The following is a 12,782-nucleotide window of genomic DNA, read 5'->3' as shown; positions in this document are numbered from 1 at the left end:
CAGAAAAACACAAACTAAACATTAGACAAACAGACCATCTAAAGAACTACTGCTATATTTTCTACATAAACTTAGCACCTTCAATCAGTTTGGCTAGTGCATCCTTTCTCATATGACTGACTAGCACAGCTTACCTTTGAATCATAGTCGAGTTAGATACTCATGTACAATACAGTACATAAAAACAAAACAAAAAAGGATTAGTACCTGACACAATTCATAGTAAACGCATCTCTCAATATTTGCACTCAGTAGAAGAAAGGTCAGAAGATGTAGAAGAAGGGAGCTGAATCATCTGGAGTAAACGTCTTGTCTCCTCTGTCTGTGCATGCACCCTCCAAAGCTGTGTCTGCAGCCCACTGCCAGCCAGCACAACCGAAAAATCACCATCTGCAGAGTCACACGGCATGTCAATCCTCAGGCTGATCATTCCTGATTGGATATTAATGACTAAACCTTCATTTATACTCCATTGCGATGCTCTTGCGTGCCCGCTTGATAATCAGTTATTGTCAGCAAGCAACATCTTCCTCTATGGAGTTTAAATTAGGCTTTATTCAGGTTTGGCTTAGGTACAATTACAGGGATCAGACAAGTATGACAATGTGAACAAATCTATATAAATTATATATAAAATAAACTATATTCGGTCACCATGCCGTTTCAAAATGCCACAGGTTTGCAGCACGTCCCGGTGACTCATCTAGTAGACCGCATACCATTAAGGCTCAGTACTTGCACAGCCGGCCTGGGTTAGAATTCGACACAAGTCTGTTTGCTGCATGTCCTTCCCCATTTCTCTCCTGCCATTTCCTGTCTCTCTCCACTGTCACTATCAAATAAGGGCTTTAAAGTGCCCCCCAAATATAAATCCACAGGTTTTATATCTGCACCAGCCAGTATCTGTCCATTAGTCATGTCACGCCATTTCTGTCATCTTATGTCTCTCAACACCATAACATGTACAGTATGTACTGTATGTGGAGTAACTGACTGCAGTTACAAAACAAATACATACCCTTGTTGAGGTTGTATATAGTTGCTATGCCAAGTTGCTGGAATCTCACTTCCTCATTTTTCAGGAACATCGATAGGTATTCTGAGGCAGCAGCGTAGTGAGGTCTCAGCAACTGGATGACTTCCCCTAAATAAAGTGTTCCAGTTTAAACACGATGAAAGATGAATATTTATAATGTAAAATCTAAATACTTTTGGAGACTGAGTTCTATTTGCAATCACATTACCATCCATTTCTAGTTTGCTTATGATGGCAGCAGAAATGTATGACAACCGGGGATTTCCCATTTGTCCCGACAACTTCACCAGTGCTGAAACTTGTTCCGACGTTATTGTTTTTGATAAATGAGACTGAAGTGTATCTGAAATTGTGAAATGAAACTCAGGTCACATAATTCAGTAAATTAGAGAACAAGGCAGCATATTATCAATTTCAACTTGTCTAAAGGCTACAGTGGAACACAGGATGAATATAGTTCCAGAACAAACATTCATAAGACAGTGAGACAGCCAAATTCACACACCCAGAACACTCACCCCAGGACATCAGATGATGTAGGCATGATGCCACACACAGCAAAGTCTCCTCTGAGGGAACAGGAGACACAAGAACCTGAAGTAGTCCTGATAAACACTGCGTTTCCATCACAGCCTGAATATCAATGACAAAGACGTTATTTTTTCCCTCAAATGTCTGAAGTTTAATGTCCAAAGATGCAACTCTGTGGCTGACCCTTAGCTCTGACCTATGTGATGAAAGAGCTCAACAGCCACAAGAAATATGTACAAAATTGCACACAATTCAATCACATAACACTTGGCAGCAAGAAAGGTCAAGAGTTATAAAACCAATGAGATTGGATAGCAGCACTAGCCTGACCTGTTGGCCGGTGCTGGTCCTACACAGGTTGGTGATTGTGGTAGAGCCGTTAGTAATGATAACTGAGCTGACTCTATGATGATGGAGCAACCGGCCGACCACATTCAAAATGCCCTCACTCAACAGGGCCTCCTGAAATTGAAAACAGTATACAATAATGACTCCTTGTGCTCCAATGTAACTTTGCCACACTTTTTCCATGTGGTCACGTGTTATAATTCTGTGGTGTACCATGTTTTGTGCTGTGTTGTTTATTATTTGATGACTGCAGCCAAACTAATGAATCCTCATCAACATAACTAATGAAAACATTTTTGTTTAACTTATCATGATGATCTATCATATGAAGTCTTACATTGTTTTGTGGGTTTGCAGACAGTGAAGACAGCAGTGTTATTGCTGACTCTGCCCATGCAGGACTAGAAGAACACAGCACAGCCTTGAGTGGCAGCACACAGTCCAGCTCCATCAGCTGTCCTTGAATCAGAACTAAAAATAAAACAAAACATACAGCATGGGGCTCTGTAAATTACATCAAATCTGTATCCACTAGTGGTCTCTTATGCTTTCTCGCTATTCTTTCTTACTGTCTGTGTCAATAAAGAAAAACAAAAAAAGCAAGTATTGGTCTACTCTTCTTAACACTCCCACAAAACCCCACCCCCAGGTCAAATGAATATAATTGCCATTATGATTACCATTCTCAGAAAGGATTTGAAGGCATCTGCATGCTTGGGATGAATTCTGTAAATGGAATAAAAAGGTTTATGATCACTGGTCAAGCAAATGTTTACTCAGTTTCTGTCAGGATTAACTATTGTCACAATCGGGTCATTTGATAGAATCTCTGGACACAGCACAGTGCAAACACATTCTTTAATTATAAGATTCAATATTAAATAATTCAACCACTGACCTAACAATGCCGATTTGCACATGTCCGTATTTGGGCTGTACTGTAACTGCGCCCATTGATCTGCACACCCGCCAGATCATATTATGGCCACAGACAAACAACACACTCCCACCCGCTGCCGGCACCTGCCCCAACTTGAACTTATATATTGAGAGAGAATGTCTGTGCATTGTCTCTACAGACAGTGCTGTGAAGCCATATCTAATGTTGGTGAGTTGAGTATTACCTTTTGCACAGAAGAAGACATGAGAGTCAACAGGGACTTCAAGAGGAAATGATCCCCAATGCCCAGTAACTTTGAATGATGCTCCTGGACCACAGCGATGTTGCATAAAGCAGAGCAGCTGTAAAACTGAACTTCCCAATCTGAGGACTGCAATAGAAGCACCAAGACAGGAATAGCCCCTGCTTGACATAAGACCCTCATAGACCAGACTGGAAAAATAGAGGACACGTCACTGGGTAACAATTCAATTTCTATGTATTTGAATATTGTACACAGAAAAAACTGCAACAATGTCAACCAGAACATAGATGGCATGACACGTGCTTTGCGTATAGTGTTCACACATTAAATCAGGTCAGTACCCACCTGATTGTGTGAGATTTAACAGGGCCCAAACGGCATTTTGTTGTACTCGAGAGTCATAGGACTTTGCTAAAACTAGCAATGATATCACTCCATCAGACACAATGGCCTCTCTGTTTGATTCTGTACAAAGAAACACATAAACGCACATTACACAACGGTCTGAAATACAGGTACTGTCTGTTAAGTTCCATTGTTAAGGCAGGAAATTATCCAACACATGTTTGACTGTCACTATATCTGTAGAAAATCCCTAATGAATCACCATCCTGCACTTCAATATTGGTCTTTACTAATTAAGATGAGACAATTTTGACACAATTTCCGTGTACTCACTCTGCGTCTCATTAGTAGGCTATGGACATTTCAGAAACCTACCTACCAGTGACATAATCGATGGGGATTCCAGGCTAAAAGAAACAGACTTTGTCTTCCTGGAAAGTTAGCATGTTGAAATAGGAGCCATTGTTCTTGCATTGGTAAAAAAAAAGAGGTTTAAAATGACCAAACCTGCATACTGATGATGTCACTGGTAGGGAGATTTCTGAACGGTCCATAGCCCTCCTCTGAGACACAGAGCGAGTAAACATCTTATAATGAGCATTAATGAGGACTAATTATATGAAGATAAGTTGCAAATGACTGAAGTGAAACTGGGGTGTGGGCAGAAATTATTTTACCCCTTTTTATATTGTTTTACTTTTTAAATCCAGTTTGTCTGCTAGCAACCTTTACATAAATCAGCTGCATGGAATGACAAACATTCAAGAACGGTGGACAGTGGTCTCATGTCATTATAATCAAGTCATGAAAATGTATGAAAAGGTTATGGATTGTTTTGGGCATTATGATAACCTGTTTTACTCAAATAAATAAAAAGCTGTTTTCAAATCTCCCATCCATACAAACCTGACGACGCCAGCATAGCAATACATGCACATGCGTGACACTGAACAGTGGGGTCTGCAGACTGGAACATCTCTAGCAGAGGCACCAGCATCCCCATCTCTATCACTAACTCTTTACAGACTGGGAAAAAACAACAACAAGGAAAACACATAAGGTTGTTCAAATCAACAGCAGAAATGGGTATACCCACAATGACCACCCAGCCTCTGATATAAATCCTAAAACTACAATAATGTATATTTAATGAGTGTGTATATGAACAATCTTGGTTCGATAAATGCTGAAACAACCCTAAAGATACTGTCTGCAGGCTTACTTTAACCACTTTAACCCTGGCATCACTATTTTGGCATCAGTCATTATAGGCAAAAGGTTTTACAATTTTCAAAACATTTGTCTTGTCTTACCATTATTCTTTGCGAACACATTGACCAAGGATAAAGAGGTGGTCTTTTGCACATCCAGATCACTTGACAGAAGCAAAACCATCAATGGCTCTAGGAAGGCAACTGGCAGAGGAGACTCCACTGTAACAAATAAGGAAATAAGTTGAGTATTGGGGGTTGAAATCGACTCTGGCGAATTTGGCTGGTGGCCATGGTTAATTTAAATCCCCATGTTTGGTTCATTAGACTCGCCCAGCGCAAATCTGCAAGAGAAGCCACTAACCCACACCCCTCTGAAAGGTAGGACTGCATGTGGTGGTGTGGATACATTTTGCGTAAGAATAGATGTAATCTTTTTTTCTTTTTTTGTACAGTACAACTCATTTTAATTGAAATGTTATGTTAATAATGCATATTGTAAGGTTTCACTAAAGTAAATCTGTTAGGCAAATTTTCCTCTCATGTTTACATCATCCCAACCTAAGAATCTTCTATCCTTTATGAGAAACACTTAGTTGTACATTTGCATAATACTGGTCATAACCGTCATCAAGAGTATGTCACTACTAAAACAATGGTGACATGATGCTGCAGAAACCTCAGGTGCAAACAATGAGTTGCATTTGACATACAACTGCTCAGCACATGCAGCATGCGAGAATTCACATACAAATCTGTTTGTCTACTCACATTGTTGACTAACTTGTAAATAATACAAGGCAGCAGCCCGTTGTAGTTCACAGTCATCTGAGGATGAAAGTCTTTTCAGTGCTTGCAGACATTCTTGACTGACTGCTGGGTTTTCTTGATCTGTGAAGAGATAGAATTGTGAATAATTACTAGAATGTCAACAAATTAATTATGCCATGCCAAGAACGGTCTGTCCTACTCGAATGAGCTGAGAAAAGCTTACCTTTTACATCAAGATGATTGGCTTATGTAAAACTACACTATTCTTTTTGATACTTTGTTTTGTTTTGTACACGTTTAGCAGTAATAAAAAGGTCTGTAAACTACAGCTAGTTTATTCACCAAGGATAACCCAATAAAGTACACATAATAAACAACTAATTAAAACAAAAAACTAAAGGACAAGCAATAATCTAATCTCAAAAGATAATTCATTGTTTTGTTTTAACTTCCAGATGAATAATTTTCATGCTATTTCAATTAGTAACAATACAGCCTAATCAATACTAGAGACATTTTAGATAATAGTCATAGATCTCATCAATAAAAAAAATAAACAAGTAGGCCTAGACATAAAACAAAACAGAAACACCCACAATATATGTTCTAGTAAAAGGGTCAATCCTTCTCGTATACCATTATCCAGGAGATGCAACAACGTCAGCTCATCCGTGGTTTTCTCCTCTTTGAGAGAAGTGTGTCTCTCCAGACAGGTGCATCGGGACAGTTTTCTGACCAGCTCCCTTATCCTTTGTTCAAAGTCTGTACAAAACCTCTGGAAATGAGCAGTAAAGGCTCGGAGCAACTGTGCACACTTTCCACAAAGCCCAGAGGCCATGACAGTTGACTACAATGAATGTATGTATGTTCGATAAGTGTGTGGAACAGTTGGCAAGAACACACTCAACCTGCACAAAGACAGACACGCCTTTAGGCTATCACGTGACTACCAGCAGTGGTGGAAAAAGTACTCACATGTTTTACTTAAGTAAAAGTATCAATACAGCAAGTAAAAGTCCGGAATTCGATATTTACTTGAGTAAAAGTACAAAGGTATCGTAATCAAAATGTACTTTAAGTACCGAAAGTAAAAGTACTCATTATGCAGAATGGCCCATTTACATTTTTCAAAATGTATGACGTCACTATAAACTCATAGGGTCCCATAGTCAGGGGGGACAAGCCCGCTGTGATCTGTGATCATGAAATGAATTGCTGTCAGTCAATTCACTCCGATTAACAGCAACCAGCAGATGACACCCCAGTGAGCCATAGTCGAATTTTTTTTAAGACCTAAATTAGCTGGTCTAGAATCGGTCTATAATGTAGACCGAATTTAGCCGACTGAATTTAAAGCATTATTCCATAAATATCGATTAAAAAAACAACTGTAAGTTGCATAACTGATCACCAATTATTGGACAAAAACAATTTGAATAGCCATTGATCATTATACAGTACAGTTTAAATTTAGCCAAGATTTAGACGTTTAAATCAAAACCATATATAAACGTCTACATTTAGAGCAGTTTTAAACCATGACATTTATCTTATTTTTTAGACATGTTTTTGAAAAAGGGTTTTATTAGGACGCTAACAGTATGTTTAGAAGTGATAATATCTCACTATTATCGCTTAAATAATGGCAGTTTGCATTAATGGTGATAGGCCAGTAATGCAAATAGTCCTTTAAAATATATTTCTATAACGGCAGTTCGCACTATTTGCGGTCGAGGACAGCCTAAATCAAAATAAACTCGACGTGACTGCACACTGCATACAATTAAAGTTATTTTAAAAACACTGATTTGTGTATCAATGGTGATTGTGCAGAATTAACAGTCAACCTGTGAATATAAGTAGCTACAATGTCAGTCTGTGTGAGACAGTCTGTGAATAATATTTTATTTTATTTTAGGCAGCTATCTCCTCTGTGCCTTAATTGTCTGAAATTGCACCCTTCTACCATAATGGTATTAATTTAATTATTCTACCATATGAATCTGTCAATCATATTTATTAATGTAATTCACATTTTCACCCTTTATTCTCAGTAAAATATTTGATATGTCAAAAATATGTAGGTATTTTTTTTACTTTACTGGAGTATTTGCAATTTTCAGTACTTTTACTTCTCATCCATTACATCTCAGAGGCAAATATCATAATTTTACTCCACCACAATTATTTGAACACTTTATACTAGTTAGGCCTACTTTGTAGATTTTGATTATTATCACTAAAGATACATTAACCACTTCAGCCCTATAAACATTGCCGCCATTTGAAAATAGCAGATCTACAAGCTCACAATGCGTTGCCACGCAACGCATTGTGAGCTTGTAGATCTGCTCAGTGTCCACGGTGTTACGTCACCGCCCACGCCCAGCGCAGGTGGCTTTGCGGGTGAGATCAAAGCCAGAGCGCCAGCAGCGTTTAGCCCCGCCTCACCCACACACACACACACACACACACACACACACACACACACACACACACACACACACAGAGCGGCAAATACGAACGAGCGTTTGTGACGCAGCTCTGTTTAAATGTTTGGACGTAAAAAAGAGTGTTAAAAAGTTAACTAAACCACTCATAATGTAACATTATTCCACATGGACGTCGAGTAGAGTAACCAGGGAGGTGGAACAAGCTGTTAAAACGCTAAAACAAGACAATTATCTCCAAGCAGGTGAGTTTTTTTTTAATGGAATTGCGAGTAATTTCACAATTGCAACTAGTAGGATGTGTGAAGTGAATATATAATGTGTTTTATTGAGCTGTGTTTTATTAGGCAAAACAATGTAAAACATCACAATTACATTTATAATACTTTGTCTAAAAGGCCTTGTTTTTTTTCCATTGAGGTCCTTGGTATTCATTTCATGACAGGCCTAGTCAGTGCTGGAAAGTAACGAGTACATGTACTCAAGTACTGTAGGCTACTTTGAGTACAATTTTGAGATATATATATATTTTTTTACTTTACTCGAGTATTTCCAATTTGCAGTACGTTTACTTCTACTCCACTACATCCCAGAAATAAATATTGTACTTTTACTCCACTACAATTGTTTGAAAACTTTAGTTACTAGTTACTTTGTAGATTTTGATTATTATTACAAAACCTACAGTAGCCACTTAAGCCCTAGATATATATTTCGGCCATTTGAAAATAGCAGATCTACAAGCTCACAATGCCTCGCGGTGCAAGGCATTGTGAGCTTGTAGATCTGCTCATACAGTAGCAGCCCGCTTTGCGGTGAGAGATCAAAGGGACAGCAGGTGTTTGCCGCCTCGCTCGCTCGCTCGCGCTCTCTCTCAAAGCAGCAAACACGACGTTTAATTGTTTTGCAGTAAAAAGACAGTTTAAAAGTGAACTTTAACAACTCCTAAAGTAACATTAGTCCACATGAACATGGTTATGGGTAAAGATATCAGTGTTTATTAGGCTGGTGAAGAGCAGGCTGTTTAAAACACAAGTGAATGAATTCTCCATCCAGACAAACAGGTGAGCAGTGATTCTCAACCATTTTAATCTCAAGGACCCCCAGTTTGACATGCATTAGGCTACGGACCCCCATTTCATGCCATTTCTATCTCTGGGACCCCACTACTGTAAAATCTATGTTAATGTAACTCTGAGAGTGTACAAATTTACCTCTCAGAGTTACAGACCCATAAGGATCCATTTGGTTACATTTGTACACTCTCAGAGTTACAGACCCATAAAGGTCCATTTGTTCCTAATCTATCATTTAGCTGGGGACCCCCTGGAACTCCCTCAAGGACCCCTGGGGTCGCCGGACCCCACTTTAAGAACCAATACACTAGGCTGTGTATGTTGTGACTCCTTCTTTCTCTCTTTCTTTCTTACTTTCTTTCTGTCTTTCTTTCTCTCTTTCTTTGTTTCTCAGAGTGGAGACACAGACTGTGCTGAGGTCGTTCTTGTGTCCTAAATGCCCAGAAGACTGAGGTTCTCATAGTAGAACATCCTACCAGAACATCCAGCTCTAATGACTACACAGAGGTTATCTGGTGAGCTACCTGAGAATTCTCTGTGAGTTTTTCTTTTTTTCTTTACTTATACATATATATATATATATATATATATATATATATATATATATATATATATATATATATATATATATATATATATATATATATTATATTTCCAATTTGCAGTACTTTTACTTTACTCCACTACATCTAAGAGACAACTATTGTACTTTTACTCCACTACTATTTGCAAACTTAAGTTACTTTGTAGATTTTGATTATTACTAAACATATATTAAACACTTCAGCCATTTCGGCCATTTGAAAATGGCAGATCTACAAGCTCACAATGCGTCGTGATGGGACACATTGTATAAAAATGTTCGCTTTAAAAAATATATATATTCAAAGATTTGCACACATTTTCACGATTTTTCAAAAATAGCAGATATACAAGCTCATAGCGCGGCACTCAGTGCCGCGCTATGAGCTTGTAGATCTGCTATTTTTTAATAGCCAAAGTGTAAAATAAAGCTTTTTAGCTCAAATCTAAAAATGGTACAGATGCGTTCCAGGTTTTAAAGGGTTTTAAAGTGCATTTTGATGCCAACACCTTGTGGTGTGACACACACACACACACACACACACACACACACACACACACACACACACACACACACACACACACACACACACACACACAGACAGCTGAGTCAAATGACTAATTGACATCACCAGCTGGTTTGGAAGTGACAGATCAATTGTGTTGCAATGTTTCCTCTGTGTGCATAATGACATTTTTGCCAGACCCAGGGGGTCGGCCTACATGAGGCTTTGTCGGTCGGTCGGTCTGTCCCTCTTTTCCTCTGCACACACGTCATGCAAAGCCATCCAGATCTCAACCACTAGGGGTCTGGCAGTACCAGGTCTCCTGGTTCCCTTGTTAAAGAAACACACAAGGACTAAAAGGGTTTTAAATGTGTTTATTGAGGCTGTTGACCCTGTGAGGAAGTTAAATGATGTGTGGGTCACGTGTCTCTCCTCTGCAGAGCTGGTAGGGTAATCCTGTTGATTGGGAAAGGGCTGTAGAGCGTTGGTTCTCAAAGTGGGGTCCGGGGACGCCCAGGGGTCCTTGGGGGGTTCCAGGGGGTCCCCAGCAAAATATGTTAATATAGAATCACAATCATCTTATTTGTAACCACTTTAACCTTTTATACTTTGGCTATTTTAGAAACATCGTGAATATTTGTGCAAATCTTTGAATATAATATTTTTTAAAGCAAACATTTGTAACTCAAATCTTTGCTTCTGGGGGTCCCTGGAACAAAATATTTTGAGATGGGGGTCCGCGGCCAAATACATATCATTTTGGGGGTACTTGACATGAAAAAGTTTGAGAACCACTGCTGTAGAGGAGGAGGGATGTTCATATTTGTATCATGTTTTGTCTTTTTATAATTTGTGAATGAACTGGGCCTATGTGTGACATATTGTGGGATCTGTTTGGAAATTCCTTTATGATTAAGAGTCATTGTGTCAAAATCTTTGCTTCTGGTGGGTCCCTGGAACAACACATTTTGAGATGGGGGGTCCGCTGGTTCCTATTTGTCTCTCAAGCAAGGTGGTTAAGATCATTGAAGGCTGGCTGAGCTCGTTCATTTGGAGCAAGAGACGGCCCAGGTTATAATGATCAAAATTACAAGTTCTGTCTGGCCCTGAGGGTGGACTAGATCTTATAAAGTGGTATCAGGCAGCTGCACAATAGGCTCTATGCACAGCAGCCATATTGGGAATGAATTGGGCCCTTTCCTTACTTCCTTCACAGGTGTTGCCAATAATACTAATTAAGGCTCTGTTCCATTTAGTGTGGCACAGTAGTTGTCTTATTTTCAAGGACCCCCATAACTCTGAGAGTGTACAAATGGAACCAATTGGACCCTTACGGGTCCATTTGGTTAAATTTTTACACTCTCAGAGTTACACACAAGGGGCCATTTGGGAACCAAAATGGAGTGTTTCTAGTGAGCCAACATGCACAATATCAGCACCCTGACCAGAATGGAACAGAGCCTTCATTAGTATCATTGGTAACACCTGTGAAGGAAGTACGCAAGGGGCCCAATTCATTCCCAATATGGCTGCTGTGCATAGAGCCTATTGCGGTTTGTAGCGGCCTGGTTAAAGGGTGACCAGCCTTCAATTTGGCTAGATATTGAAACTGCACAGTGTGATTGTCCTCTCCGGCATCTCTTGTTTCTTACAGACCCTAAAACAGTGAAGAAACTTTGTAAAACCCCAATTGTTTCCAACACGCTTAGGGCGTGGAGGGTGACGAGGCTCCTGGAGGGCCGAGCCAAAATAACATCACCTCTCACCTCAATTCAGGGGAACCCAGACTTCCCTCCTGGCCTTAATGACCCTGGGTTTAATTCTTGTAGAGATGGTGGTATAACAACATTAGGAAATTTGTCTGAGGGTCCTATACTCATGTCGTTTGATCAAATACTAGAAATATATGGTCAATTCTTTCATATTTTTTACAGGTGAGGGATTTCATTCTCAGGCGCACACAACACTATCAACTAACATAGGTACCGACTGTTAACACCCTGGATACTAAGAGGAACTCAGAGTTACAGACCCATAAGGGTCCATTTGGTTCCATTTGTACACTTTCAGAGTTACAGACCCATAAGGGTCCATTTGGTTCCATTTGTACACTCAGTTACAGACCCATAAGGGTCCATTTGGTTACATTTGTACATGCACTGTCAGTTACAGACCCATAAGGGTCTGTATTTGGCCGGTATATGTATTTGGCCACGGACCCCCATCTCAAAATATTTTGTTCCCGGGGGTCCCAGAAGCAAAGATTTGAGTTAAAAATGTTCGCTTTAAAAAAATATATATTCAAAGATATGCACACATGTTCACGATTTTTCAAAAATAGCAGATCTACAAGCTCATAGCGCGGCACTCAAATGACTAATCAAATGACTAATTGACATCACCTGCTGGTTTGGAAGTGACAGATCAATTGTGTTGCAATGTTTCCTCTGTGTGCATAATGACATTTTTGCCAGACCCAGGGGGTCGGCCTACATGAGGCTTTGTCGGTCGGTCTGTCCCTCTTTTCCTCTGCACACACGTCATGCGAAGCCATCCAGATCTCAACCACTAGGGGTCTGGCAGTACCAGGTCTCCTGGTTCCCTTGTTAAAGCAACACACAAGGACTAAAAGGGTTTTAAATGTGTTTATTGAGGCTGCTGACCCTGTGAGGAAGTTAAATGATGTGTGGGTCACGTGTCTCTCCTCTGCAGAGCTGGTAGGGTAATCCTGTTGATTGGGAAAGGGCTGTAGAGCGTTGGTTCTCAAAGTGGGGTCCGGGG

At 39.7% G+C, this 12,782-nt stretch overlaps 2 protein-coding genes across 2 annotated transcripts in view; one reads left to right on the top strand and one right to left on the bottom strand.

Moving 5' to 3' along the window:
• Positions 1–72: 72 nt before the first annotated feature.
• On the bottom strand, positions 73–6,287 carry LOC311036567 (uncharacterized protein). The gene is made up of 13 exons (XM_084045332.1): positions 6,024–6,287; positions 5,388–5,507; positions 4,719–4,838; positions 4,312–4,431; positions 3,406–3,525; positions 3,040–3,248; positions 2,596–2,641; positions 2,253–2,386; positions 1,898–2,029; positions 1,555–1,669; positions 1,245–1,379; positions 1,019–1,144; positions 73–390 (listed from the first exon to the last, which is right to left on the bottom strand). Exons 1-13 carry the CDS (start codon positions 6,223–6,225, stop codon positions 236–238), a joined length of 1,734 nt encoding a protein of 577 aa, XP_083901458.1. The 5' UTR covers positions 6,226–6,287; the 3' UTR covers positions 73–235.
• Positions 6,288–6,327: 40 nt separating this feature from the next.
• ahi1 (Abelson helper integration site 1) overlaps positions 6,328–12,782 on the top strand; it is a 52,183-nt gene continuing 45,728 nt past the window's right edge. Inside the window, exon 1 of the mRNA XM_084045312.1 lies at positions 6,328–6,354. The gene's annotated coding sequence lies outside the window, so the exon portion shown is untranslated. The remainder of the gene's footprint in view (positions 6,355–12,782) is intronic.

Source organism: Gymnoscopelus microlampas, assembly GCF_963454915.1.
Source record: "Gymnoscopelus microlampas genome assembly, chromosome: 20".
Classification (NCBI taxonomy): domain Eukaryota; kingdom Metazoa; phylum Chordata; class Actinopteri; order Myctophiformes; family Myctophidae; genus Gymnoscopelus; species Gymnoscopelus microlampas.
Note: the sequence above shows the minus strand (reverse complement) of the source record. Positions and strands in the feature narration are given on the sequence as shown.

What these genes read in the sequence shown, in the direction of transcription:
- LOC311036567 (XM_084045332.1), bottom strand. Translation starts at nt 6,225, where the DNA reads ATGGCCTCTGGGCTTTGTGGAAAGTGTGCACAGTTGCTCCGAGCCTTT. An exon ending in TTTACAAGTTAGTCAACAAT is followed by an intron (nt 4,839 to 5,387) that starts GTGAGTAGACAA and finishes TATTTGTTACAG; the next exon opens with TGGAGTCTCCTCTGCCAGTT. An exon ending in TGTCTTCTTCTGTGCAAAAG is followed by an intron (nt 2,642 to 3,039) that starts GTAATACTCAAC and finishes TTCCATTTACAG; the next exon opens with AATTCATCCCAAGCATGCAG.